General features: G+C 42.3%; 1 protein-coding gene across 3 annotated transcripts in view; it reads left to right on the top strand.

Annotated features, from left to right (window-relative positions):
* The window catches only part of SFMBT2 (Scm like with four mbt domains 2), a 273,183-nt gene that overhangs the window by 225,373 nt on the left and 22,212 nt on the right, over positions 1 to 25,598 (top strand). For all 3 annotated transcript variants that reach the window (XM_056573248.1, XM_056573247.1, XM_056573250.1), the window contains one exon: positions 6,733 to 6,842. In XM_056573248.1, the coding sequence (XP_056429223.1) occupies positions 6,733 to 6,842 (110 nt within the window). The remainder of the gene's footprint in view (positions 1 to 6,732; positions 6,843 to 25,598) is intronic.

The following is a 25,598-nucleotide window of genomic DNA, read 5'->3' as shown; positions in this document are numbered from 1 at the left end:
AAACTGTTGACTGCAACAGCTGGTATTTGCAAAGAAAATATAAAAGGTAAAAAATTTAAAGGGTAGTCCGATGAAAAACAATTTATTCCCTATTAGAGATGAGCGAATCGAATCTGACGAAGTCGAATTCATTATTAATTTCATGAAAAATTCGATTCGGACCCAATCCAGACTTCAACTCGATTCGAAATAACCAATTTCTTCATTAGCGACACCCCTGCAATCGTCCTGTATAATGTATAGGTGCGAGCGGCTTTTTCCTGTACTCGCATCTCTGCAATAGATAGGAGATGATCGCAGCGGGTGTCAGGAGTGGCACTTGCCGTGATCTGTCCTTCTGCAGGTACTATTGCTCCCAACATGGAGCACACTCTGTTCTATGCTGGGACCTGTAGTACCTGCATTAATAGACAGATTGCAGCGGGTGTCCTGTATAATGTATAGATGCGGCCGGCCAGCCGCTCTTCTCTGGTCCAACTGTACTATGAGGGATATATGAGTCTATGCCGTATATATACCTATTATTCATATTTCCCGCAGAGAACTGTGAGTGGCTGGAACCATCTGGCCAATCACAGCTCTCTGCGGGAAATATGAATAAGTGATATGAATTCTATGCACATCACTGGCCGGAGTATAGTGCAGAGATGCAAGCGCAGGAGAAAGCCACTCCATCACTGCAATAGAAAGGACAGTCGCATTGGGTATCAGGAGTGACACCCGGGGCGATCTGTCTATTAGTACAGGTACTAAAGCTCCCATCATGGAACAGTCTGTTCCATGCTGGGAGTAGTAGTAGTACTACCTAAAAAATTTTAACATTTTTGAAAAAAGTACAACACACACACACACACACACACTATTAAACACAATATAAAAATACATTACTAATGGAAAAAAAATTAAATTAATTATTTACATTTAAATGGCCCCTTTATACATTTTTATTATTGTTGGCTACATTTTTAGGTCTGTCCCTGCCCACCCACATAAATTGATCCCTGTTTAAAAATGAACTTTAATTACATTTTATTTTTTTTGGTGGCTTTATAATTTTTTATACACCCAGGAATTGAGTCTACTTTTAAGCTGCTTTCACACTATGAGTATTCATCTCTTATTAAAAATCGTTTTCTGTATTGTATAATTAAAAAAACTGATGAATAATAACGGATGAAATAACGGGTGCTAACGGGTGAATAATGTCCATCAAAATAACGGGCATATTCATCCATTAAGACCCATTATAACATCTGTCATGTACCATTATTTTATGGCCGCTTTAACACCTCTTCCTACAGACTCCCACAGCCAGGACTAGTACTACTCCCATCATGGAGCAGACTTGCCAGTGGCTGGGGAGGCTACATTAGTGTTTGTAGTACATGGGCTGAGGGATTGATCACACTGGGTCTTCTGAGACCCGATGAGATCATGAGATCATAAGTTATTAAACAGGGAAGCGGGCGGCATGCTCCGTTCCCCTGTGATGTACGGTGTATTTTTACTTTCACTTTTTAATTCCCCGCAATGGCCGCCACCAAGGAGCCATTCAGGGCTCCTGGCGGGGTTTTTAAACTACAAATTTGACCCCCAAATGTATGCCCCCAGGCATATTTATAAAAATTCATTGGCCCCAGTGTGCTTATCCTTATTCCCCCCCCCCAGTGTCCTTACCCCCCCCCCCCCCCACCCCACTGCCTGCTCCTCATCTTCTTGATGTGAATGTAAAATGCTCTGCTGGCGAACTACAATGCTCAGAAGTGAAGGAGGGCCATTGAACTTTTGGAGAGAGAATTTGATTGGAATAGAAGTCCAGGGCCATGTGCGATTACAAAGCCCCTGTAGTGCCAGAACAGCGGACCCCCCCGATTTTTTTTTAAGCGCAACAGTAATAGAAAAATATGTTATCATGGGTATCATTTTAATCGTATTGACCCAAAGAATAAAGAACACATGTCATTTTTACCGTAAATTGTACGGCGTGAAAGCAAAACCTTCCAAAATTAGCAAAATTGCGGTTTTCTTTTTAATTTCACCACACAAATATTATTTTTTTGGTTGCGCCATACATTTAATGGTAAATTGAGTGATGGCATTACAATGGACAACTGGTCGCACAAAAAACAAGCCCTAATACTAGTCTGTGGATGAAAATATAAAAGAGTAAAAATTTAATTGTCTGCCTCCTAAAGGCTGCGTCCTTAAGGGGTTAAATTCTGTGAGGGGGTAGTTTCCAAAATGGGGTCACTGTTCTTGCACTATGGGGACTTTGGAAACACACATGGCCTTCAAGTATCTTTTTTTTCCTTTTTCCGCTTTTGAAAATTAAAAGTATGGGGCAACACCAGCATGCTAGTGTAAATTTTTTTTATTTTTTTACAATAACATGCTGGTGTAGACCCCAACTTTACCTTTTCATAAGGGGTAAAAGGAGAAAAATCCCCCCCAAAATGTGTAACACAATTTCTCCTGAGTACGTAAATACCCCATATGTGGCCCTAAACTATTTCCTTGAAATACGACAGGACTCCAAAGCAAGAGAGCGCCATGCACATTTGAGGCCTATTTTGGGGATTTGCTTTTGCCACCAAAATACCCTACGGCAGTGTTTACCAAACAGGGTGTCTCCAGCTGTTGCAAAACTCCCAGCATGCCTTGACAGTCAGTGGCTGTCCGGCAATACTGGGAGTTGTTGTTTTTCAACAGCTGGAGGCAATGTTTTGGAAACCAAAACCATATAAGACATTAATTTTATTATTATTAGGGGGGGGGGGGACTGTGTAGGGGAATATGTATATGTAGTGTTTTACTTTTTATTTTGTGTAGTGTAGTGTTTTTAGGGTACATTCACACAGGCGGGGGTTTACAGTGAGTTTCTCACTGGGAGTTGGAGCTGCGGTAGAAAATTTGCCGCATCTCAAACTTGCAGCAGAAAATTAGCTGTAAACCTGCCCGTGTGGATGTACCCTCCAGCTGTTGCAAAACTACAACTCCCAGCATGCACTGACAGACCATACATGCTGGGAGTTGTAGTTATGCAACAGCTGGAGGCACATTGGTTGCACAACACTGAGAGTTTGTTACTTAACTCAGTGTTTCGCAACCAGTGTGCCTCCAGCTGTTGCAAAACTAGAACTCCCAGCATGTACAGTCTCTCAGTGCAGGCTGGGAGTTGTATTTTTGACACAGCTGGAGGCACACTGGTTGTAAAACACTGAGTTAGGACACAAACTCTGTTTCACAACCAGTGTGTCTCCAGCTGTTGCAAAACTGCAACACTCAGCATGCATTGACAGTCGAAGGGCATGCTGAGAGTTGTAGTTTTGCAAAAGCTGGAGGTACATTGCTACAACTACCAGCGTGCCCTTTGGTAGTCTGTGCATGCTGGGAGTTGTACTTATTCAACAGCTGGATGCACACTTTTTCATAGAAAAAATGTGCCTTCAGCTTTTGCATAACTACAACCCCCCTGCATGCACAGACTACCAAAGGGCATGCTGGGAGTTGTAGTTGGAACTCCAGCTGTTTCAAAACTACAAATCCCAGCATGCCCTTTGGCTGTGCATGCTGAGAGTTGTTGCCAAGCAGCAGCAGAAGGTGAACAGGCCTCACCTCCTGCTTTATCCTACCGCTGGGACCGCCGCCGCTCCTGCCACTGGGGCCGCCACCACTGCTCCTGAGGGGACCCCTGCCGGACCAGGTAGAGGTAAGAGACCCCCGCTGGCCTCGATCTCCACCCCCATCGCCGCCTCGATCACCGTCCAGAAGGACAATGATTGGTCCGTCGTTCCACCTCACTCTTGTTGGGTAAGGGTGAATGGGGCTGTCTCGGACAGCCCCATTCACCCTCTTTTTCCGGGTCGCAAAGACCCGATTGACCCGGAATCGCCACAAATCCCTGGTCTGAATTGGCCGGCGATTTGCGGGAATCGCCGTCATGGGGGGGGGGGTTGTGTTTGCATGGGGTGCCTGCTGGTGAAACCTAACATCAATTGTATGCCATGGGTCCCTAAGTGGTCAATAAAGTATGTGTATGTGTGTTTCACCTTTTTTTCTTTATTTTTAAAATTTTTTAGGTAATACTACTACTCCTTGCATGGAACAGACTGTTTCATGATGGGAGTAGTAGTACCTGTACTAATAGACAGATCGCCTCAGGTGTCACTCCTGATACCCTATGGGATTGTTCTTTCTATTGCAGAGATGGAGCAGCTTTTTCCTGCGCTCGCATCTCTGCACTATACTCTGGCTGGCCAGTGATGTGAAAAGAATTCACATCACTTATTCATATTTCCTGCAGAGAGCTGTGATTGGCCAGATGGTTCCAGCCACTCACAGCTCTCTGCGGGAAATATACGGCATATACTCATACTACAGTGGGACCAGGGAAGAGCGGCCAGCCGCCCTCATCTATACATTATACATACAGGACGATCGCATTGGTTGTCAGAAGTAACACCCGCGGCAAAGTGTCTATTAATGCAGGTTCTACAGCTCCCAGCATGGAGCAGAGTGTGCTCCATGTTGGGAGCAGTAGTACCTGCAGTCAAGGACAGCTTCTGTGTCCCTTTAGGCACTCCCATCTCCCTCCACCTCCCTTCATAGAGTTTTATAGCTAGTATAATTTGATTCATGTGTGAGCTGCAGGGCTGTCTACAAAACATGGGACAGAATTGAGCTGATTTTGAACGTGGATGGCTGTTTAAAGGGGTACTCCGGTGAAAACCTTTTTTCTTTTAAATCAACTGGTGGCAGAAAGTTAAACATATTTGTAAATTACTTCTATTAAAAAATCTTAATCCTTCCTGTACTTATTAGCTGCTGAATACTACAGAGGAAATTCTTTTCTTTTTGGAATGCTCTCTGATGACATCACGAGCACAGTGCTCTCTGTTGACGTTATTATAATAATATGAATTCGAGTAGAATACAGACATAGCGCACATCTACAATCTTGTATAATGATCTGATTGCTTCTCAGCACAATATCAAAAACTAACAGGTTGTTAGTATACATTTTTGATCAAAAAGTACAAGCCCACTCGCCACGTCAAGGCCACCTATTCAGAGTGGGTCCCTAACGTCCCTAGCATAAAATGGCGTAGCACTGGGCGGCGACCACCACCGCCGCGACACAGATGCCCACGGGGGGAAGCGACCCACTGGCAGAGCGGCCCCAATGCCTCTCAAACCAGTCTATGGGCTGCACCCGCCCGCAGACACAGCGCCACGGCAGCAATGGACGCCGCCCCGCACCACACCAGTGTAAACAAGGTGTAAAGGCTCACTTACCTTGCTCTCCCAGTCAGACTGGGAGGCTGCTAGGAGTGAAATGGACCTTGTGTGGCTAATTACCACCTATATAGGTTTGGGCTGAGGGGGTGGGGAAGAGTGCAGCACATGCGGGGGGGAGCGACCCACTGGCAGAGCGGCCCCAATGCCTCTCAAACCAGTCTATGGGCTGCACCCACCCGCAGACACACCGCCACGGCAGTTATAATAATAACAACGCTTTACTTATTGTTGTCCTTAGTGGGATTTGAACCCAAGTCCCCAGCACTGCATGGCAGCAGTGCTAACCACTGAGCCACTATGCTGCCCTTAGCATACATCTGCTATGCATGGTTGCTAAAATGGATAGAGATGTCAGCAGAGAGCACTGTGCTCGTGATGTCATCAGTGTTCCAAAAATATAGGAATTTCCTCTGTAGCATTCAGCAGCTAATAAGTACTGGAAGGATTAAGATTTTTTAATGGAAGTAATTTACAAATATGTTTAACTTTCTGCCACCAGTTGATTTAAAAGAAAAAAGGTTTTCACCGGAGTACCCCTTTAACAAAGGTGGAGGGGGAGGGGGGGGAGGAAAGAAGCTTATTTACAGGAGAAAGAAGCATGTTGTCTAATGAAGTATATTACAGCATTTTTGTATATTCATTTACTATTGATTTATGCACAGTTTGTTGTTAATTTGAGCCTTTAAGGCTAGTGCTACATGGCAGCATTGGCTGCAGCAGGGGTCATGTGGCTAAAGAGTGCCTTTTCCTACTTTACATATTGCTTATCATAGCAGCTAATGTAAGTGAATGGGAATCCACTGTATCATGCAAGTACTCATGATTGTTGTCTCATGGTTACTAGCCATTTTTATAATTAAGAGTCAAATCAAACTAAAACACGACAGTATTCATTGTCCGGTATTGCATGTTGCCCGTTGGATGAAAAAATAAAGCATTTCCTTTAATTATACCAAATAACTGGATTTCCCCCTTTTTTTAACATGGCTGCTAGCAGGTTGCAATGTAACCCCATTCACTTACATTTCTTGCAATGCAGCATAATTTAGGGGGTGGCAACATAGTGATTTTTAGCTGCATAAACTATGTTGTGGCTCTTCCCCAAGGATGTACATCTGCTCATCTATGAATAGAGTGTAAAAATGTGATTAATTGTAAAATAGGCACTGCTTGGGTTACTGGAGCACCATGTGCTCTTATTCATTCTGCATTAGCCCACGAAGCATTAAAGAGCAATTCCATGAAGACCTGCTCTGTAAACTAAGTCAAGTAAAACACCAAAGATGAAAAATGCTAACATATCATTGCACAAAATCCAGCTTTTATTTTGTTCCATATCATTAAACTCACTCCATGCTGCACTAAAACACATGCTCTTTTATATGGTAAAGCTGGGAGCTGTACAGATACTTACTTTCTATATATTTGTGGCAGGTCCTCAGCATGGTCATTAATGCTGCCTACAAACCTGGCCGGGTCTTACGAGAGTTACAGTTAGTTGAAGACACATCTTGGAATTTCCAGGAAGAAACACTGAAAGCCAAGTAAGTAATCCATGGCTAATACACACAGGTCATTATTCTTCCTATTGCTTCAGTCTTGTGCACTGTTATGTAAAGTCAGCAGCACTTAGAACAAATGAATTCTGGTTAAACAATGACAAGTACATGCTGGGCTTATGTATTAAATGTTAATTATCAGACTGCTGAAGCGAATCACATATCAGGGCAGATATAGCAACCGTTGTCTTATATAGCGCATAACAATGAGGACAAATTTCTCTTTTATTTAATACTCCAGCAGTCACTTTGCTAGCAGATAACCCTACAAATAGAAATTGTGGAGAATAGAAGATGTTAAATGCTGGCAGGCAGCTACACTGGAGTAAGCAAAGATAACACCGGTTAGATTAATACCAGCACTTTATATTGGGCCTAAATCACTGCAGTTTTCTCACATGAAGGAGCGGTGTAGAATTGTTCCAACATAAATATATCAAATAGCTATAATATTAGTAACACTTGAGGTTAGGGTCTAGGTAAACTCCAATAGAAAATGGAGCTAGATCTAGGTACAGGGAATTTTATTGGCTGTTAGTGCACAATATTAACACATCCTGTTCTGGTCTGGCTAATTGTTTATTGTAACTAATATAACTACAGTAACCTTGGTTGAATACATATGTGAAACCACAAGAAATGCATTCTTTGCAGCTTAAAGGGACATAGGACTCTGTTTCTAACCATATTACAGTTGATGAGGATGATCTATATACTCCTGCAAAGACATGTAAAGGCTCCCCCATTATTGGCCAAATGAGTGTTCATAGGAATGCTTATTTCCGATAATTGACCCATGTAAAAAGCCCAGCGACAAATCAATCAACAAATAAGAAAAATGCTTGCTAGTAGGCTGATCACATCTATCATACCAGCATTTAAATAATTGTTATTGGCCACATATCCCCCTGTTTAAATGGGTGATGTGTAGCTATGATTAAAGACATTGCATAAATGATCCAGCGATTGTTATGGTGGCTCAGCCTGCAATTGATTGAGGCCTGTTAGGCCGTGTTCACATGTTGCAGTTAATTAGCTAATTACCGCATTTGTTTTTGCTCTGTTTTACCGCAAATAACCCAAGTCGCAGTAAAAAGCATGTGCTTACCATATTTTCGTTCATAAGTGTTAAAAAAAAAACATGGCTAAAATACATGTGGTAATTGGTTGGGGTACCGCTAATTAGCCGCAATGTGTGAACACGGCCTTAAGGCTTTTAATACAAGCGCCAATTAGCCTAGTTGCCTCTATTTACCTTTTGCTGTCTGTTGCAGGTTATATATTTGTTATTTACTATATGTTGCTTGGTTCATCCTTTTTTTAGTTGATGTATATCTTTGATACGATAATTGTTACAACTAGCGCTCCAGCCAGACACGCTGGCCGTGAGCGCTCTCCTGCCCCGTCCTCCTCTGCCAGCGGTGCCGCGGTTCACATCACGGGAAACACTCGCTTGCGAACGCCAGGCCGTTACTCACCTTCTGCTTCCTCTGCTGTCCCAGTTTGCCGGCATGTGTGTACCCGCCCTCTAAGGCGCTGGCGTGCCAGCTCTTTGCGATTTAAAGGGCCTGTACACCCTTAATTGGTTACTGCTGCTCGCTGACACTATAAGCACTTCTTGTTTCCCCTTGCCGGATCTTTGTGCTCACTAGCCCTAGAGAAAGCATTTCAGTTGTGTGTTTTCTACAGTATTTCAGAACTCTTGCTTTGTGACCTGACGGCCCACGCTATCATCCACACAGGTTCAGCAGATTCTCTGCTCCACTGCCGTTTTAGTTAGATCCGGTCATGGATCCCGCTAAGGTGCCTCTGCCTGATGTTACGGATCTTTCCTCCATCGTCATCAGACGCAACAGATGAATCAGTTGTCTGCGATGATGCAACAGCTTCTTACCATTCATCAGCAACAACAGCAGCAGCCGCCGCAACCTGTTCCAGAGGCTTCTTCACTACCTGCAGTTTCTTCCGGATCTAAGCTTCGTTTATCCTTGCCTACAAAGTATGAAGAAGATCCCAAGTTGTGTAGAGATTTTGTGACCCAGTGCTCTATGCATTTGGAATTTATGGCAGATGAGTTCCTGATGAAGTGAGCTAAAGTGGTGTTTGTGCTCAGTCTGCTGTCTGGAAATGCCCTGGCCTGGACTACCCCTCTTTGGGATCGTAATGATCGGGTGTCTTCTAACCTGCAGGCCTTTCTCACAGAATTCCTTAATGTCTTGAAAGAACCTGCATGGGTTTCCTCTGCTGAGAATGCTTTACTGAACCTCTGCCAAGAGGACTCTTCAGTTGGCGATTACGCGGTTCAATTCTGCACCTTAGCTTCCAAATTGGCCTGGAATGACTAGGCCTTGGGTGCTACATTCAAAAAAGGACTTTCTAGTAGAATCAAGGACGCTCTCGCTGCACGAGATCCTCCGTCTACCCCAAGTGAATTAATCCTTTTGGCCAATCGGATTGATTTGCGTTTTGCTGAGAGGCAGGGAGAACTTCGTTTGGAGAGGGTACCTGTCCGTACACAGTGATTTCCCCGTCTGGCACCCGTGTTCCAAAGTTCTCCTTTATTGTCTCCATTGACTTCTGCCAAAGTGGCTATGTAAGTGGATCGTACTTGGCTAACACAGCAGGAAATAATCCGTCGAAGCAGTGAGAATTTATGCCTCTATTATGCCAGTCCGGAGCACTTTCTCAAAGACTGTTCTTTACGTCCACAGCACCTGGGAAATGCTCGCACCTAGGGCACGTAGGAGAAGCATCCCTGGGTGTGAATACTACCTCTCCTCATTTGACCATGCTGGTCCAGGTCTATACCTCGAGGTCACTCGTTGGGGACGTCTTTGCCAAAACCAATGTCTTGAGCCTACACAGCCTGTCAAGACAAGACTGTCTCTTTTCCTCCTTCTATTTTGAGCCTGCCTCTTCCTTATCAGTATTATTCAGATGTGTTCTGTGAAAAGCAGGCCAAGTGTCTTCCACCACATCGTTCTTATGACTGTCCTATTGCTCTACAGCCTGGGACTACGCCTCCCCGGGGAAGAATTTATCCATTGTCAGTCCCAGAGATGCAAGCTATGGCTAAATATATCCAAGAGAAACTCCAAAAGCATTTCATCCGAAAATCCTCCTCCCCTGCTGTTGCTGGATTCTTCTTTGTTGGGAAGAAGGATGGTTCTCTCCGTCCTTGTATAGATTACCGGGGATTAAACAAAATCCCGATCAAGAATTGCTATCCACTACCTTTGATCTCTGAACTCTTTGATCATCTACGGGGTGCCAAGATTTTCTCCAAATTGGATTTTCGGGGAGCATGAAATCTCATTCGAATCATGAAGGAGATGAATGGAAGACGGCCTTTAATACCCATGATGGACACTTTCAGTATCTTGTGATGCCTTTTTGCCTTTGTAACGCTCCTGCTGTCTACCAGAAATTCGTTAATGAAATCTTCTGCGATTTACTTTATACATGTGTAGTGGTGTATCGTGATGATATTATGATTTTCTTGTCCAATTTGGAGAAGAATCGCTCTCATGTCAGACAGGTTCTTCAGCGCCTCAGGGATAATCATTTCTATGCCAAGCTTGAGAAATGCCTATACGAGAGATCTAGTCTTCAATTTCTTGGTTACATTGTCTCCAACCAAGGTTTGCAGATGGACCCTGTCTGCAGTTTTGGACTGGCCTCGACCTTCTGGCCTTCGAGCTATACAACGCTTTTTGGGCTTTGCCAATTATTATCGTCAGTTCATTCCACATTTTTATTCCTTGGTCGCCCCGATTATGGGTCTCACGTTTAAAATCTGCATTTGCCTCAAGACCTGATCCTGAGAAACCCTTCTTTTTGGAGGTAGATGCTTCATCCGTAGGAGCTGGAGCCGTCTTGACTCAAAAAACCTCCAAGGGAAAACTGTTATCTGTGTTTTTTTCTCCAAGACTTTTTCGCCTGAAGAAAGGAACGACACTATCGGAGATCAGGAACTCCTCGCTATTAACCCTTTCAGGACCCATGACGTACCGCTATGTCATGGGACCCATGACTTACCGGTATGTCCGTGGGAATTCCGGCCCCCGCCGTGCACCGAGCAGGGACCGGACCGGGGTGACTGCTGATATCGATCAGCAGGCACCCCGCGCAAAAGTCCAGGGGGGTCATCGATGATTTGCCCTTATTCTGGGTCATACGGGTCTACAGTGCCCCAGAAAATATGGGGGATCGGGGTTGTCCAAGACACCCACGATCCCCCTGAAGGGATAGGAGTGAGGTGGCAGGGGTGCCACCCCTCCTATCCCTCCTATTGGTCATCTAGAAGTGACAACCAATAGCAGATCAGGGGGGGTTAACTTTCGGTTTCCCCTTTCTGCCCACCCACAATATGTGGGGCAGAATGGGGAAACCGACAGGAAACGGTGCGGAGGTCCACTTACCCATCGGCAGCGGCGGAGGCAACGATCGGCGGCAGTGATCGGCGGCAGCAGAGGATGGCGATGGATCCTACGGAAGTGGTCTCTAAGCTGTAGCCCTCCAGATGTTGCAAAACTGCAAATCCCAGCATGCCCAAACAGCAAACAGATGTCTCGGCATGCTGGGAGTTGTAGTTGCGTACCTCCAGCTGTTGCATAACTACATCTCCCAGCATGCCCTTGGGCGATCAGTACATGCTGGGAGTTGTAGTTTTGCAACAACTGGAGGCACACTGGTTGGAAAATACTGAGTTAGGTAACAGAACCTAACTGAAGGTTTTCCAACCAGTGTGCCTCCAGCTGTTGCAGAAGTACAACTCCCTGCAGTTGTACATGTCAGTGCATGCTGGGAGTTGTAGTTTTGAAACAGCTGGAGGGTTGCTCCCCCATCTGAATGCACAGGGTACATTCACACGGCTGAGTTTACAGTAAGTTTCCTGCTTGAAGTTTGAGCCGCAGCAAATTTTTCGCCACAGCGCGAACTCCTAGCGGGAAACTCACTGTAAACCTCCGCCAGTGCGAATGTACCCCAAAAACACTACACTAACTCATAATAAAGGGTAAAACACTACATATACACCCCCTTACACTGTCATCCCCAATCCCCAATAAAAATGAAAAACGTCAAGTAAGGCAGTGTTTCCAAAACAGAGCTTCCAGCTGTTGCAAAACAACAACTCCCAGCATTTCTGGACAGCCACTGACTTTCCAGGCATGCTGGAAATTTAGCAACAGCCGGAGGCACCCTGTTTGGGAATCAATGGCATAGAATACCCCTATGTCCACCCCTAGGCCTCAAATGTACATAATGCACTCTCATTCCTGAGCCTTATTGTGCACCCGCAGAGCATTTTACGCCCACATATGGGGTATTTCTATACTCGGGAGAAATTGCACTACACATTTTGGGGGGCTTTGTCTCCTTTTACCCCTTATGAAAAGAAAAAGTTGGGGGCTACACAAGCCTATGGTGTTGCCCCATACTTTTTATTTTCACAAGCGGTAAAATGAAAAAATTTTCATTTGTAACGCAACTTCTCCTGAGTACAGAAATACCCCATATGTGGGCGTAAAATGCTCTGCCGGTGCACAATAAGGCTCAGGAGTGTACATTTGTGGCCTAAATTGGTGATTTGCACAGGGGTGGCTGATTTTACAGCGGTTCTGACATAAACGCAAAAAAATAAATTCCCACATGTGACCCCATTTTGGAAACTACACCCCTCATGGAACATAACAAGAGGTATAGGGAGCCTTAACACCCCACAGGTGTTTAATGAAAATTCTTCAAAGTTGGATGGAAAAATGAAAAAATAAATGTTTTTTTTCACTAAAATGCTGGTGTTACCCTAAATTTTGCATTTTCACAAGGGAAAATAGGGAGAAAACAAAAACAAATTTGTAACCCCATTTCTTCTGAGTAAGAAAATACCCCATATGTGGATGTAAAGTGCTCTGCTGGTGAACTACAATGCTTAGAAGAGAAGGAGCGCCATTGGGCTTTTGGAGAGAGAATTTGTTCGGAATTGAAGGCCATGTGCGTTTACAAAGCCCCCATAGTGCCAGAACAATGGACCACCCCCCATATGTGACTCGATTTTGGAAACTACACCCCTCATATAATGTAATAAGGGGTGTCTGACAGTTTTTTGGAACAGTGGTCCGTGAAAATGAAAAATACTGACTCTCTGTGGTTTAAAGGGCCAGTACGCCCTTAATTAGTTACTGCTGTTCGCTGACACTATAAGTGTCAGCACTTCCTGTTTCCCCCTGCCGGATCTTTGTGCTCACTAGCCCTAGAGAAAGCATTTACGTTGTTTGTTGTCTACAGTGTTCCAGTACTCTTGCTTTGTGACCTGACCTTGATCCCGTGCCACCTGCCCTGACCTCTTGCCTGTCCAGACTACGAGATTTCTTCATCCTACCTGTACCACGTAACACCTCAGCAGCCTGTGTGGATGAGTCGTATCAGGGGTAACGACCTGGGTGCCGCCTGCCGCAGCAAGTCCATCCTGCTTTGCGGCAGGCTCTGGTGAAAACCAGCGGCACCTTAGACTCCGCTCCCTGGTACGGCCCACGCAATCATCCACACAGGTTCAGCGGATTCACTGCTCCACTGTCGTTTCAATAATTGTATTTAATTTCACAATATTTACTGATTATTGAGAATAAGTATAATTATTATTATGATGATTATTATCTCTACTAGTGACAATAGTGTAGTGATGTCAATGCCTCTATTATTCAATTTTCTTCTGATTAGAATAGAAATAATTATAGTGGGTCAGATTTAAGAATGTATGTGGAAAACCTCCATGGTAAACATTGCCAATAGTATTTTACTTCATTATCTAGCCAAGACTGACATAACTCTTCCAGGCTTCTAGTAAAACGTACATGCTTTTGCCTATGGAAATCTGTCTGTTCTGTTTGTTGCTGGTAGATGGAATATAGGGAAATGAAACAGAGGCATTCTGCCAAGTAATTTCCAAGCAGCTGCTGCCAGTTTTGATTCTCAAGTACGTCAGTGACTTCCTGACTCCAGGAAATGACAATCAGATATCTCACTGGATCAATAATGTGCTGAGTATGTTTCTTAGTACTTTGCCTTCAAGTCTTCCTACTCCAGAGGGCACATCATTTACTGCATAGGTCAAGGATTGGTGCGTGTGGATGAATGGCAAGTAAAAAAAAAATCACCTTGTTATTCTGGATTCTTAACATCTTACAAAATGTAGTCCCAAATTTCCAATAATTTAGCCATATAGATAAGACGCCCCTTTACTTGACTGTGTTGTCTGCAGCACACAGGTAGATTGGGTGAATAAAATATGTGGCCAGATGTTATCTACAAGACAGTAAGGATTTATGAAATGCCATACCCACTTGGTATTTTTGTCTTAAGCGTTTTATGAGTTTTTTGCATTTTTGGGCTCAGTGGGCAGTTTTTCTAATTCACAGCATGTTGAGACTATGGTGTTTTTTCTATGAAATCTAGGCATTTCTCTCCCATAGAGATCTGAAGGAGAGAAAAAGATTCCATTAAAAACACAATGTGGGTTTTGCATTGGCATTTATTTCTGGTGCTTTTTTTTTATAAATACAGTCATGGCCGTAAATGTTTGCACCCCTGAAACTCCAAAAATGGGCTGGACAAAATTATTTTCACCCTCTCAAAATTGTGGAAAAATAAGATTGTTTCAAGCATGTGATGCTCCTTTAAACTAACCTGGGGCAAGTAACCGGTGTGGCAATATAAAAATCACACCTGAAAGCAGAGAAAATGGAGTTTATCTGATTTAAGATCTTCACTTAGTCTTTGCATTGTGTGTCTGTGTGTGCCATACTAAGCATGGACAACAGAAATAGGTGAAGAGTAGTGTTGAGCGGCATAGGCCATATTCGAATTCGCGAATATTCGCGAATATATGGCCGATTATTCGTCATATATTCGCTAAATTCGCATATTCGTAATATTCACGTTTTATTTTTGCATCTGCGAAAATTCGCGTATGCGGAAATTAGCATATGCGAAAATTAGCATATGAGAAAATTAGCATATGCTAATTTTCGCATGGGCGAAAATTCGCACGCCAGTCTCACACAGTAGTATTAGAGCCTTCTTTACACCACACAAGCTGGAAGAAGAGAGGGGTGATCACTGTGATGTGTACTGTGATAAAAAAAAAAATATGAAAAAAATAAAATAAAAGGAATATTCGTAATTCCGAATATATAGTGCTATATTCGCGAATATTCGCGAATTCGCGAATATGCGATATTCGCGAATAAAATTCGCATTGCGAATATTTACGAGCAACACTAGTGAAGCGAACTGTCTGAGGACTTGAGAACCAAAACTGTAGAAAAATATTGTCTATCTCAAGGTTCCAATTCCATCTCCAGAGATATAGATTTGCCTTTGTCCACAGTGCATAACATTATCAAGAAGTTTGCAACCCATGGCACTGTAGCTAATCTCCCTGGGCATGGACGGAAGAGAAAAATTGATGAAAGGTGTCAACGCAGGATAGTCCGGATGGTGGATAAGCAGCCTCAAACATAGATATTCACAGAGACACATAGACATAAAAAAGCAAGACTACATTTTGTCAAAATGAACTTGAGTAACCCAAAATCCTTCTGGGAAAATATGTTGTTGACAGATGAGACCAAGATAGAGCTTTTTGGTAAAGCACATCATTCTACTGTTTACCGAAAATGGAATGAGGCCTACAAAGAAAAGAACACAGTAACTACAATGAAACATAGTGGAGGTTCAATGATGTTTTGGGGTTGTTTTGCTACCTCTGGCACTGGGTGCCTTGAATGTGTGCAAGGCATCATGAAATCTGAGGATTACATCAAATCAAGGGAACCTTTTTTCTTCAATAACATAAAACTTCACTTTTATTACATGTTTTCTTTGCCATCATTCATCAGGGACCAAGCTTTGTGGCATTTTTATATTTGCGGAGTGTGCCACTGTGCATGTGTGTGGCTCTGGTGAGGGGCCGTACACTCAATGAAGATCCTGCGCTCATTTTAAAGGCAGTAGTCCCTCCCCCTTGAATGACGTACCCGCTCACCTCAAGCTCCGTAACTGTGTAAACACATGCCCATTACCTGAGAACTGAAGTACCTGAGTCAGGTGATTTGCTGGGGAGGGCTCTAGATACATTAAGTTAGGATGTGCTCCAGGCCTCGTTCTGGCTACTGAGAAGCCTAGAAATCAGGCGGCTTGCATGTGAAATGTGCTGCGATCCTGATACTGATTCACTGCTCACATTAAGTACTTAATACCAAATGTAGTTCGCACTGTTTACAAGTACATATAATTTATGCTAGAGGTGCATGCCAATTGCGCTGCGATCCCGGTGCCTGTCCACAGCTTGATTGACTTACTTTCTATCATATACTGATCACCCTATTTACAAGTCTAATATTGCTAAAGATGCATGCAACAGTTACCAATCCGCAACTTGATAGAAATACATTATACCATATGCTCGGCACACTATTTACAGGTCTCATGTTGCTCAAGATGCATGCAAGTAGGGGAGTAAACAAACATTGCAATTAGATGAAACACGCATAAGATATAAACAGACATGGCAATTAGATGAAACATGCATAAGATATAGAGTCATTTAACCCTTTTGGTTTTATTGTGTCTAATCTAAATATCCACTTCTTTTTGGAGTAATGTTCTATCCCAGTTGCCTCCCCGCACTGGTGGGGGGATCACCTCAATTACTTGTACTGTGAGATTCACTGGGCTGCAATCATGGTATTGGGCAAAATGAATACCCACAGGGGTGTCCTTTGCATGTATGGTGTCCCCCAAATGTTCCTGAACTCTTTTTTTAAGGGGTTTAAAGGTCTTCCCCACATAATTTAGGGGGCACACACATGTCAGCAAGTAGATAACCCCCTTGGTCTCGCAGTTAGCAAATGATTGCATCACAAACTCCCTAGCACCTCCTACACTCTTAAAGGGGTACTCCACCCCTGGCATCTTATCCACTATCCAAAGGATAGGGGATAAGATGTTAGATTGTCGCGGTCCCGCTGCTGGGGACCCCGCCATCATTACTGCACAGAGCGAGTTCGCTCTGTGCGTAATGACGGGCGATAGAGGGGCCGGAGCAGCGTGACTTCATGGCACCTACCACATGAATATGTTTATTTTGATTTGTTTGATGACCACATATTTGATGTTTCAGGCCCGAAAAAACTATGTGTTAACCGATCTTTACGTTTCCTACCTCTACGGTAGGTGATCTGTGGTCTAACAGGAATAATTCCAGTGTTTTCCTATCAATTTTTTGAATTTCCCAGTAGGATGAAAAAAATGTCCTGGACCTCCATCTACTTTTCATCATAAATTCCAATGATTCTCATAGAATCCCTTTGGCTTTGATGGGCTCTTGGTGACAGGAGGTTAGTTCTATGAGTATTTAGGGCCCTGTGATACGCTTTTTTCAGCACCTTATTCAGGTAGCCATTATTCCGAAGTCTGTTCCTCAGTTCCGAAGCTTTGACATCAGACTCTTCCAACGTGGAACAATTCCTCCGCATACGTAGGTATTGACCTGTAGGAATGCCCCTCTTCAGTGGAAGAGGATGACAACTGTCCCATTGAAGAAGGGCATTCGTGGCTGTTTCCTTCCCAAAAACTGTAGTATGAATCTGGTTATCATGGACCACCCAAATTTTTAACTCCTCAAGGACGCAGGGCGTACCTGTACGCCTTCAGTCCGCTCCTTTTCTATAATGCGGGCCATGACGTGCCATAGCAAGTCTGGCCCGACCTCGAAGAATGGCGCTATTAACCCTTTAAAAGCAGCATTCAAAGTTGATTGCCGTTTCTAAAGTGAAAGTAAACTGCTCCCGGCTAGCTCGGAGGGCTGTTCAGGACCGGCGCAGCAAAATCGCAGAGATCCAGGCATGAGCAGTCAAGCTGCAGAATCATCAATCAATGTTATCCTATGAGATAACAAAGATAGCCCCCACTAGAGGGGGCTATAACACTGCAAAAAAAAAAGTGGAAAAAAAAGAAAGTTAATAAAGATCATTTAATCCCTTCCTTAATAAAAGTTTGAATCACCCCCTTTTCCCATTTAAAAAAAACTGTGTAAATAAAAATAAACATATGTGAAATCGATATGGAAATGTCCAATTTATAAAAATATATCGTTAATTAAACCTCTTGGTCAATGACGTACGCACAAAAAAATTCCAGAATAGTCCAAAATAGTGTATTTTTGATCACATTTTATATCATGGAAAAAATGAATAAAAAGCGCTCAAAAAGTCAGATGAATACAAAAATGGTACCTCTAAAAACTCCAGATCACGGCGCAAAAAAAAATTTGCACTCATACAGCCCCGCCCGCGGAAAAATAAAAAAGTAATAGGGGTCAGAAGATGACAATTTTAAATGTATAAATTTTCGTGCATGTAGTTATGATTTTTTCCAGAAGTACAACAAAATCAAACCTATATAAGTAGAGTATCGTTTTAATCATATGGACCTATAGAATAAATAGGTGTCATTTTTACCGAAAAATATATTGTGTAGAAACGGAAGGCCCCAAAAGTTATAAAATTGCATTTTTTCTTCAATTTTGTCGCACCATGATTTTTTTTCCATTTTGCCGTAGATTTGGGGGTAAAATGACTGATGTCATTACAAAGTAGAATTGGTGGCGCAAAAAATAAGCCATCATGTGGAAAAACTGAGGGTTTTTCCTTAAGTCTTTTTAGACTTATCTCCTTAAGGAAAAACCCTCAGTCCTTAAGGGGTTAGTCTAAAAAGACTAACTCTTTTTTGCTACAAGTGGAAGTAAATCCTAAGCCATATGTGTTTCTGTTGAGGGTTTTGACAAAATCATTAAACATGTCCTCAGTAGATGTCCAGATCAGGAACATGTCATCTATGAACCTGACCTACATAGTTATGTGGTCAGTCCATAGAGACATGTCTTCCACGAAGACATGCAGGTCCTCCCACCAGCCGAGGTACAGATTTGCATAACTGGGGGTTAAGTTTAAAAAGACTAACTCTTTTTTGCTACAAGTGAAAGCAAATTCTAAGCCCAATGTGTTTCTGTTAAGGGTTTTGACAAAATCATTAAACATGTCCTCAGTAGATGTCCAGATCAGGAAAACGTCATCTATGAACCTGACCCACATAGTTATGTGGTCAGTCCATAGAGACATGTCTTCCCCGAAGACATGCAGGTCCTCCCACCAACCGAGGTACAGATTTGCATAACTGGGGGTGCAGGGGCTCCCCATTGCTGTACCTCGCTGTTGGTATAGGAACTGCCCTTCAAACTGTTAGGAATTCCAGGAAAAAATAATTATGTGGGCCATATTGCATGCCTCTTGTTTGAAGAAAAAATGATGTGGCCTCCAAACCTCTCTCGTGCGGTATTGAGGAGTAAAGGGCCTCCACGTCTAATGATGCTAGAAGGGCCCCCTTCTCGATCCTTAAATCCTCTAATTTTTCCTCTTAAATCCTCTTCTACTTTTCAGCACATCAGTAGTATCCCTCACAAATGAGGGTAAGATATAAACAAATGGGCGCAATATGACATCCACATACTCACTTGCTACTTCTGTGAGGTTTTCTATTCTGGATACAATATGGCGGCCCCTCAATGGGGGTAGCCCTTGTATGTTTGGAATAGCACAAAAACTGGCAATTATCGGATGTGAAGGTTTCATGTACTCATATTCCTTCATGTTAATCAGAGCAGTAGCCCTAGCTCAATCCAAAATACCTAGCAATTCATCACCAAACTTTTTGGTTGGTAACATTCTCTATTGTTAAGAACCTGGAGACACATCTCATGATAATCCTCCCTGGTCATCAATACAATATTACCCCCTTTATCCGAGGGTTTGATGACCAGGGAGGAGTCCTGTTCCAAACTCTTAAGTGCTTCACTTTCAGGTTGAGAAATGTTATAATGTCTGGACGGTTCATCACCCAATTTACGCAATGCATTAGACACCACGTCAAAAAAAATGTCTACGTTTGAATAGTCTGCTAGAGGTGGAGCATGTGTACTTTTTTTTGCTTAATTGAGCAAAAGGATCCTAACCCTCCTGTATGAAACCTTCTTGCATGAGTTGTCCCATGTCCCTAAATAGGGCCATCTCTGAAGATTCAAGGCCATATTCTTCCTCTACTTGAGCCTCCTCGCAAACAGGTTTATATCCTTCCCCCACAGGAATGGATTGTACCTCACCTTGGGCATGAAGGATAGCCCCCTCGCCGGGACATTCATTTCTGCGTCACTCAACACTCTAGAAGACAAATTAATTACTTGTAGTGCCTGATCAGTACTTTGTATTTTATTATTTAGTTGTTGCTTCTCAAACCTCTCTGCGAACCTCTCCTAGATCCTCTCCCCCCTCCTCTATTTCCACCTCTGCCCTGAACTCCCCTGTAAGGGGATTATAAACTCTGGACCAGTATCCTGGATCTTGGATTTGGGCTGAAGATTGTTTCAAAATTTTGTATTCCTGTTTACTCTTAAAATCTTGTAAGTCCCTTTTAAATTTGACGTGCTTCCAGAATTTTTTCTTTTTTTCTCAAAAGACGGGTCTCCTTTGTATACGTTTATGCCCTCAATTGCCACATTTAGTTTAGCTGCTATTAAATTAAACTGTACTCGCTCCTCCTCCAATAACACTTTCATCAATCTTAAGGAGCTTTCTGTCGCTTCCTTTTGCCACTTCTCCTTTATATTGGGGGTCTGTATATGCGGTGCAGGGGTTAGGGGTATACGTAAACATCTTGGCACTATGTGATTACTAATATAATTCCCCAGACTTGATATTTCCCAGCTGGACCTGACATGATCCTTATATAATTTGGTAATGTTTTTAAAGACGACTATGATTGATACATCTTTATCAATATTAGACTTGTAAATAGGGTGATCAGTATATGGTAGAAAATAAGTCAATCAAGCTGTGGACAAGCACCGGGATTGCAGTGCAATTGGCATGCACCTCTATCAAAAATGATATATGCTTGGAAACAGTGCATACAACATATGGTATTAAGTACTACATTGTGAGCTGTGAATCAGTATCAGGATCGCAGCGCATTTGACACAAAAGCCGCCTGGTATTAAGCTTCTCAGTTGTCAGAACGAGGCTTGGAGCACATCCTAACGTAGTGTATCTAGAGCCCACCCCAGCAAACGAACTGACTCAGGTACTTCAGTTCTCAGGTAATGGGCATGTGTTTGCAAAGTTACGGAGATTGAGTTGAGTGGGTACGTCATTCAGGGGGGAGGGACGACTGCCTTTAAAATGAGCGCGGGCTCTTCATTGAGTGTACAGCAGCCACCAAAGCCACACACACAGTGGCAAACTCTGCAAATATAAAAATGCCCCAAAGCTTGGTCCCTGACAACTGATGGCAAAGGAAACGTGTAATAAAAGTGAAGTTTTATGTTATTGAAGAAAAAAGGTTCCCTTGATTTTGTGTGATTTAAGAAGTGGGAGACCTATACATTGAACAGTGACTGTTACACTAGTTGTTGAAATATGAAGATTACCAAGGGATTTTGGGTCGCACTGTACAGCCCAGTGTCAGAAAGCTGGGTTTGCATCCAAGATCTTGTGTCTTCCAGCAGTACAATGACACCAGACATACGTCAAAAAGCACCCAGAAATGGATGGCAACAAAGCGCTGGAGAGTTCTGAAGTGGCCAGCAATGAGTCCAGATCTAAATCCCATTGAACACCTGTGGTTGGGAAAAGGCGCCCTTCCAATAAGTGAGACCTGGACCTGAGAGGTGTAAGAAGCTTATTGATGGTTATAGGAAGCAACTGATTTCAGTTATTTTTTCCAAAGGGTGTACAACAAAATATTAAGTTGTGGATGCCAATAATTTTGTCCAGACCATTTTTGGAGTTTGATGTGACATTATGTCCAATTTGCTTTTTTTCCTCCCTATTTTGGTTTAGTTCCAATACACACAAAGGGAATAAACATGTGTATAGCGAAACATGTGTTACTGCAATCCTTTTCTGTGAGAATTACTTCATTTTCTTGAAAAATCTCAGTGGTGCCAACATTTACGGCCATGACTGTAAAATAAAACTGCCAAAGGAATAAAAACGCAAAGGCAAAACACCATACATTTTTTTATAAAACACAGGAAAATGCAGTTTTTAGTTTTGTAAAAAAAAAAAAAAATGGAACATAGCCTTAATGATACACTTCTGATTGTGGCTCCTAAGGCTGTGTTTGCACATTCAGGTTTTTTATTCCAATTATTTAATCTCTTCTTTTTTTTTTTTTTTTTATCTGTTTATGGCTTAGTATTCAATAATTTCAACTAAAAACCTAAACATATGAACACAGCCTAATAGATTTTTCTAAGCAATATCGTTTAATAGGATTTAAGTATCTTATCTGTGATTTACTCATCTGTAATCCTTTGCTTGCAATATCGTTTTACAATAGTCGTGGCTTACCAGCAGCACTCCTTGAGACCGCTTGAAACCCTGCCAGTTGTACATTTTATGACACATTTATTGAAAACAACTCAGTTCATTAATGATATTTTATAGGATCCATTTTACGGTGTAACTGACACTTTGTGACAGATTTATAGTATTTGCAGATTTTTATACATGTTTCTACAAATGACATAATGATGAATGTATGCTCGGTGTGCCTATATTTACTTGTGTTTACTTCTAATACGCTGAAGCAAAACCGAAGAATAAACCATTTCATGTGATCGTGAAGAAAAGGGTTCAAACAATTTAAAGCAGATGAAGTAATGCCTACTCATATATAATATTTACAACTATATAAATGTATCAACACGTTTTAATATACAGTCTCTAAATATGTAGAAAGCAAATTCATTATATACAGAACATAGAGTAGTATTCAACGGGCCCCTGTCCTGTTATCCTACCTCCTCCTTTCATTTAATTTGATATATATATATATATCATCCATGCATAAGAAAAAGGTCTCACTCACCAATCCACTTCAGTGCTTTATTTCTTGATCGTGAACTTGATCAGACGGAGCGACACGTGTTTCACGCTAGTAGCGCATCGTCTGGCTCTCCTGGAGAGCCAGGCGATGCGCTACTAGCGTGAAACACGTGTCGTTCCGTTTTGTGTCCTGTTTGTAAGTACCACCCGTTCACGTTCAAGAAATAAAGCACTGAAGTGGATTGGTGAGTGCAACCTTTTTCTTATGCATGGATGATTCGCATAATCTATGAACTTTACTCTGAGGATCAGCACCTTCTTAAGATAGTGCACAGCATATGTCCAGCCATGGGTCCTTATCAGCTCCAGATATTCACAGCCTGATAGCATAGGGGATATATGCAAGTAGTGCCAGTCTTCTACATTCATTGAGATATATATATATATATATATATATATATATATATATATATATATACAGTGGTCCCTCAACGTACGATGGTAATCCGGGCATGCTGGGAGTTGTAGTTTTGCAACATCTGGAGGTCCGCAGGTTGAATACCACTGGTATAGGAAGTTGTACTCACCTGTCCCCGCCGCTCCGGACCGTCACCGCTCGTCACCGCTGCCCGGGATGTTGCCTTTCATCGCTGTCGCCGCGTCCCCGGGTTGTCCCCAACGCTATGGTAAGGCCTCAGCTTTGCCGGCATCCTCGCTCTCCATCGCCGCTCTCCATCACCGCCATCACGTCGCTACGCACGCCGCTCCTATTGGATGATGGGATGGTGTGCGCAGCGACGTGAGAGTGTCGACGATGGAGGGGATCCCGAAGAGGACGCGCCGGAGCCCCGAAGACAGGTGAGTGATCGTCAGCGGACCAAACGGGGCACCGTAAACGGCTATCCGGTGGCAGCTGAAGCAGTCTTCTCTGCCCGATAGCTGTTTATGCGATGGCCCCGACATACAAAAGCATCGTATGTTGATGCTGCCTTCAACATGCGATGGCCACTGAGAGGCCATCACATGTTGAAATTATCATATGTCTGGGCCATCGTAGGTTGGGGGGTCACTGTATATATAGGAAAGTGACTTTTATTGGTAGCTACCCAGATGCAACGTTTCGGCAAACAAACTGCCTTTTTCAAGCATTGCAGACACAGAATAGCTTGTGATACCACGCTGTTTACCGAAGTCCAATAAGGGCAAAAGGAGATGAGCAAACTAAGCAGAATGGCTGGCTTGGCTGTTTATTCAGCTTTCCAACCTCCTTCAGCAGGGGCCAAGAGGCCCTTAATCTTCAAATAGACTTGGAACCTGCATCTATCAGTTTCATTTGGCATATCTTATGGATATGTGCCTAGAGACATTGATACATATATATATATATATATATATATATATATATATATATATATACTGTATGTGAGTCTGTTAAACAAGTGATCACAAATACTAAATAGTTATGTACTGTCCACATTTTATTATTTTATTTAAATTTTTTGTGTAAAATATTTCATTTTTCCTTTAAAGCTGCCAATTTGTAAGAAACATGGGTTCATCACCACCTGACAACTAAGTTGCTGGCAGATCTGAAACATGTCAGATCTGCCAACAAATGCCTAAAATGATTCACTTTTACATACATAGAGTGCTGACTGTCAAATGTATTTTTTCTATACACTATGGAATATATCACCGTTGCACTGATATACTTGTTTGATGTGCTGCATTTATCCAAGAAATATTGCTCTGGATTGATGTCCCATGGTCCTATACCTGTGAGCACCCGCTACTGATTGAATACTCTGGATGTACAGCTTCTATCTTAGTTTTTATTATGCCAGAAAGATGCTATGTGAACCTATTACAATAGGTTACAGAAAAATATTGAAGGGTTACAGTGTTTTATTTACTTAGTATGAATTGCAATAGAAAATCATTTTTGTACTACCTAAAATTATTATAATGCATGTAAACTTTATTTCCCAGGCAACTACAATGTTTCTGACTGCATGTACTGGTATTGTACTCTAAATGGTGACATTATAATTTAGAAATATTAAGGTGTTATCATTTAGAAATATTAAGGTTGGAATGCAGGGTAGAAGTGCTTTATTTGGGCTAATGTAACTGCACATTGCCTGTAGAGGTTGTATTTTATTACTATTATTTTTTTTTCTACAGTCTTTTAACACAAGATCTAATTGTAAATTAAATAAGTTCTAAATCATTTACCCAGTTATATAGTCTCCGGTAAGGAGCTTATCATCTGGGCAGGGTTTATTCAGTAAATTCTAATCTCCTAGCAACACTAAAGAGATCATTTACTAAACCCAGAAGTGGCCATTTCCGATAAATCTGGAGCTCACTAAATTGTGTTTAGACGGACAAAAATACGAAAACAGTAATTTACAGAGGAACGAGTAATATCTCACAGCTTGTGGGTTACGTTAATAAACAATATTCTGTTTCCATCTGTGTTCTACCATTCATACAGTTTTTCCGTTACCTTTAAGCACAGAAACAATGGAAAAAACTGCAGTGTGATCCCAGCCATAGGCGGTATTAGGTGCTTATTATATGTATTATATATTTGCTTGACTCTGGGCAGCTGCTTCCTTCCACGTCCATCATTGATCATTTATCTATGTTTCTTTTATTTTTCTATCTATAGATCTATCTATATTTTATGTATGATATATCTCTATTGTCTATCTATCTAATACCTATCTGTACATCTATATGTCTGTTAGCTGTTCTATCTATCTAATACCTATCTGTACATCTATATGTCTGT

The sequence above is a fragment of the Hyla sarda genome, chromosome 4 (genome assembly GCF_029499605.1).
Source record: "Hyla sarda isolate aHylSar1 chromosome 4, aHylSar1.hap1, whole genome shotgun sequence".
Taxonomy (NCBI): Eukaryota; Metazoa; Chordata; class Amphibia; order Anura; family Hylidae; genus Hyla; species Hyla sarda.
This window is presented reverse-complemented; position numbering and strand designations above follow the sequence as displayed.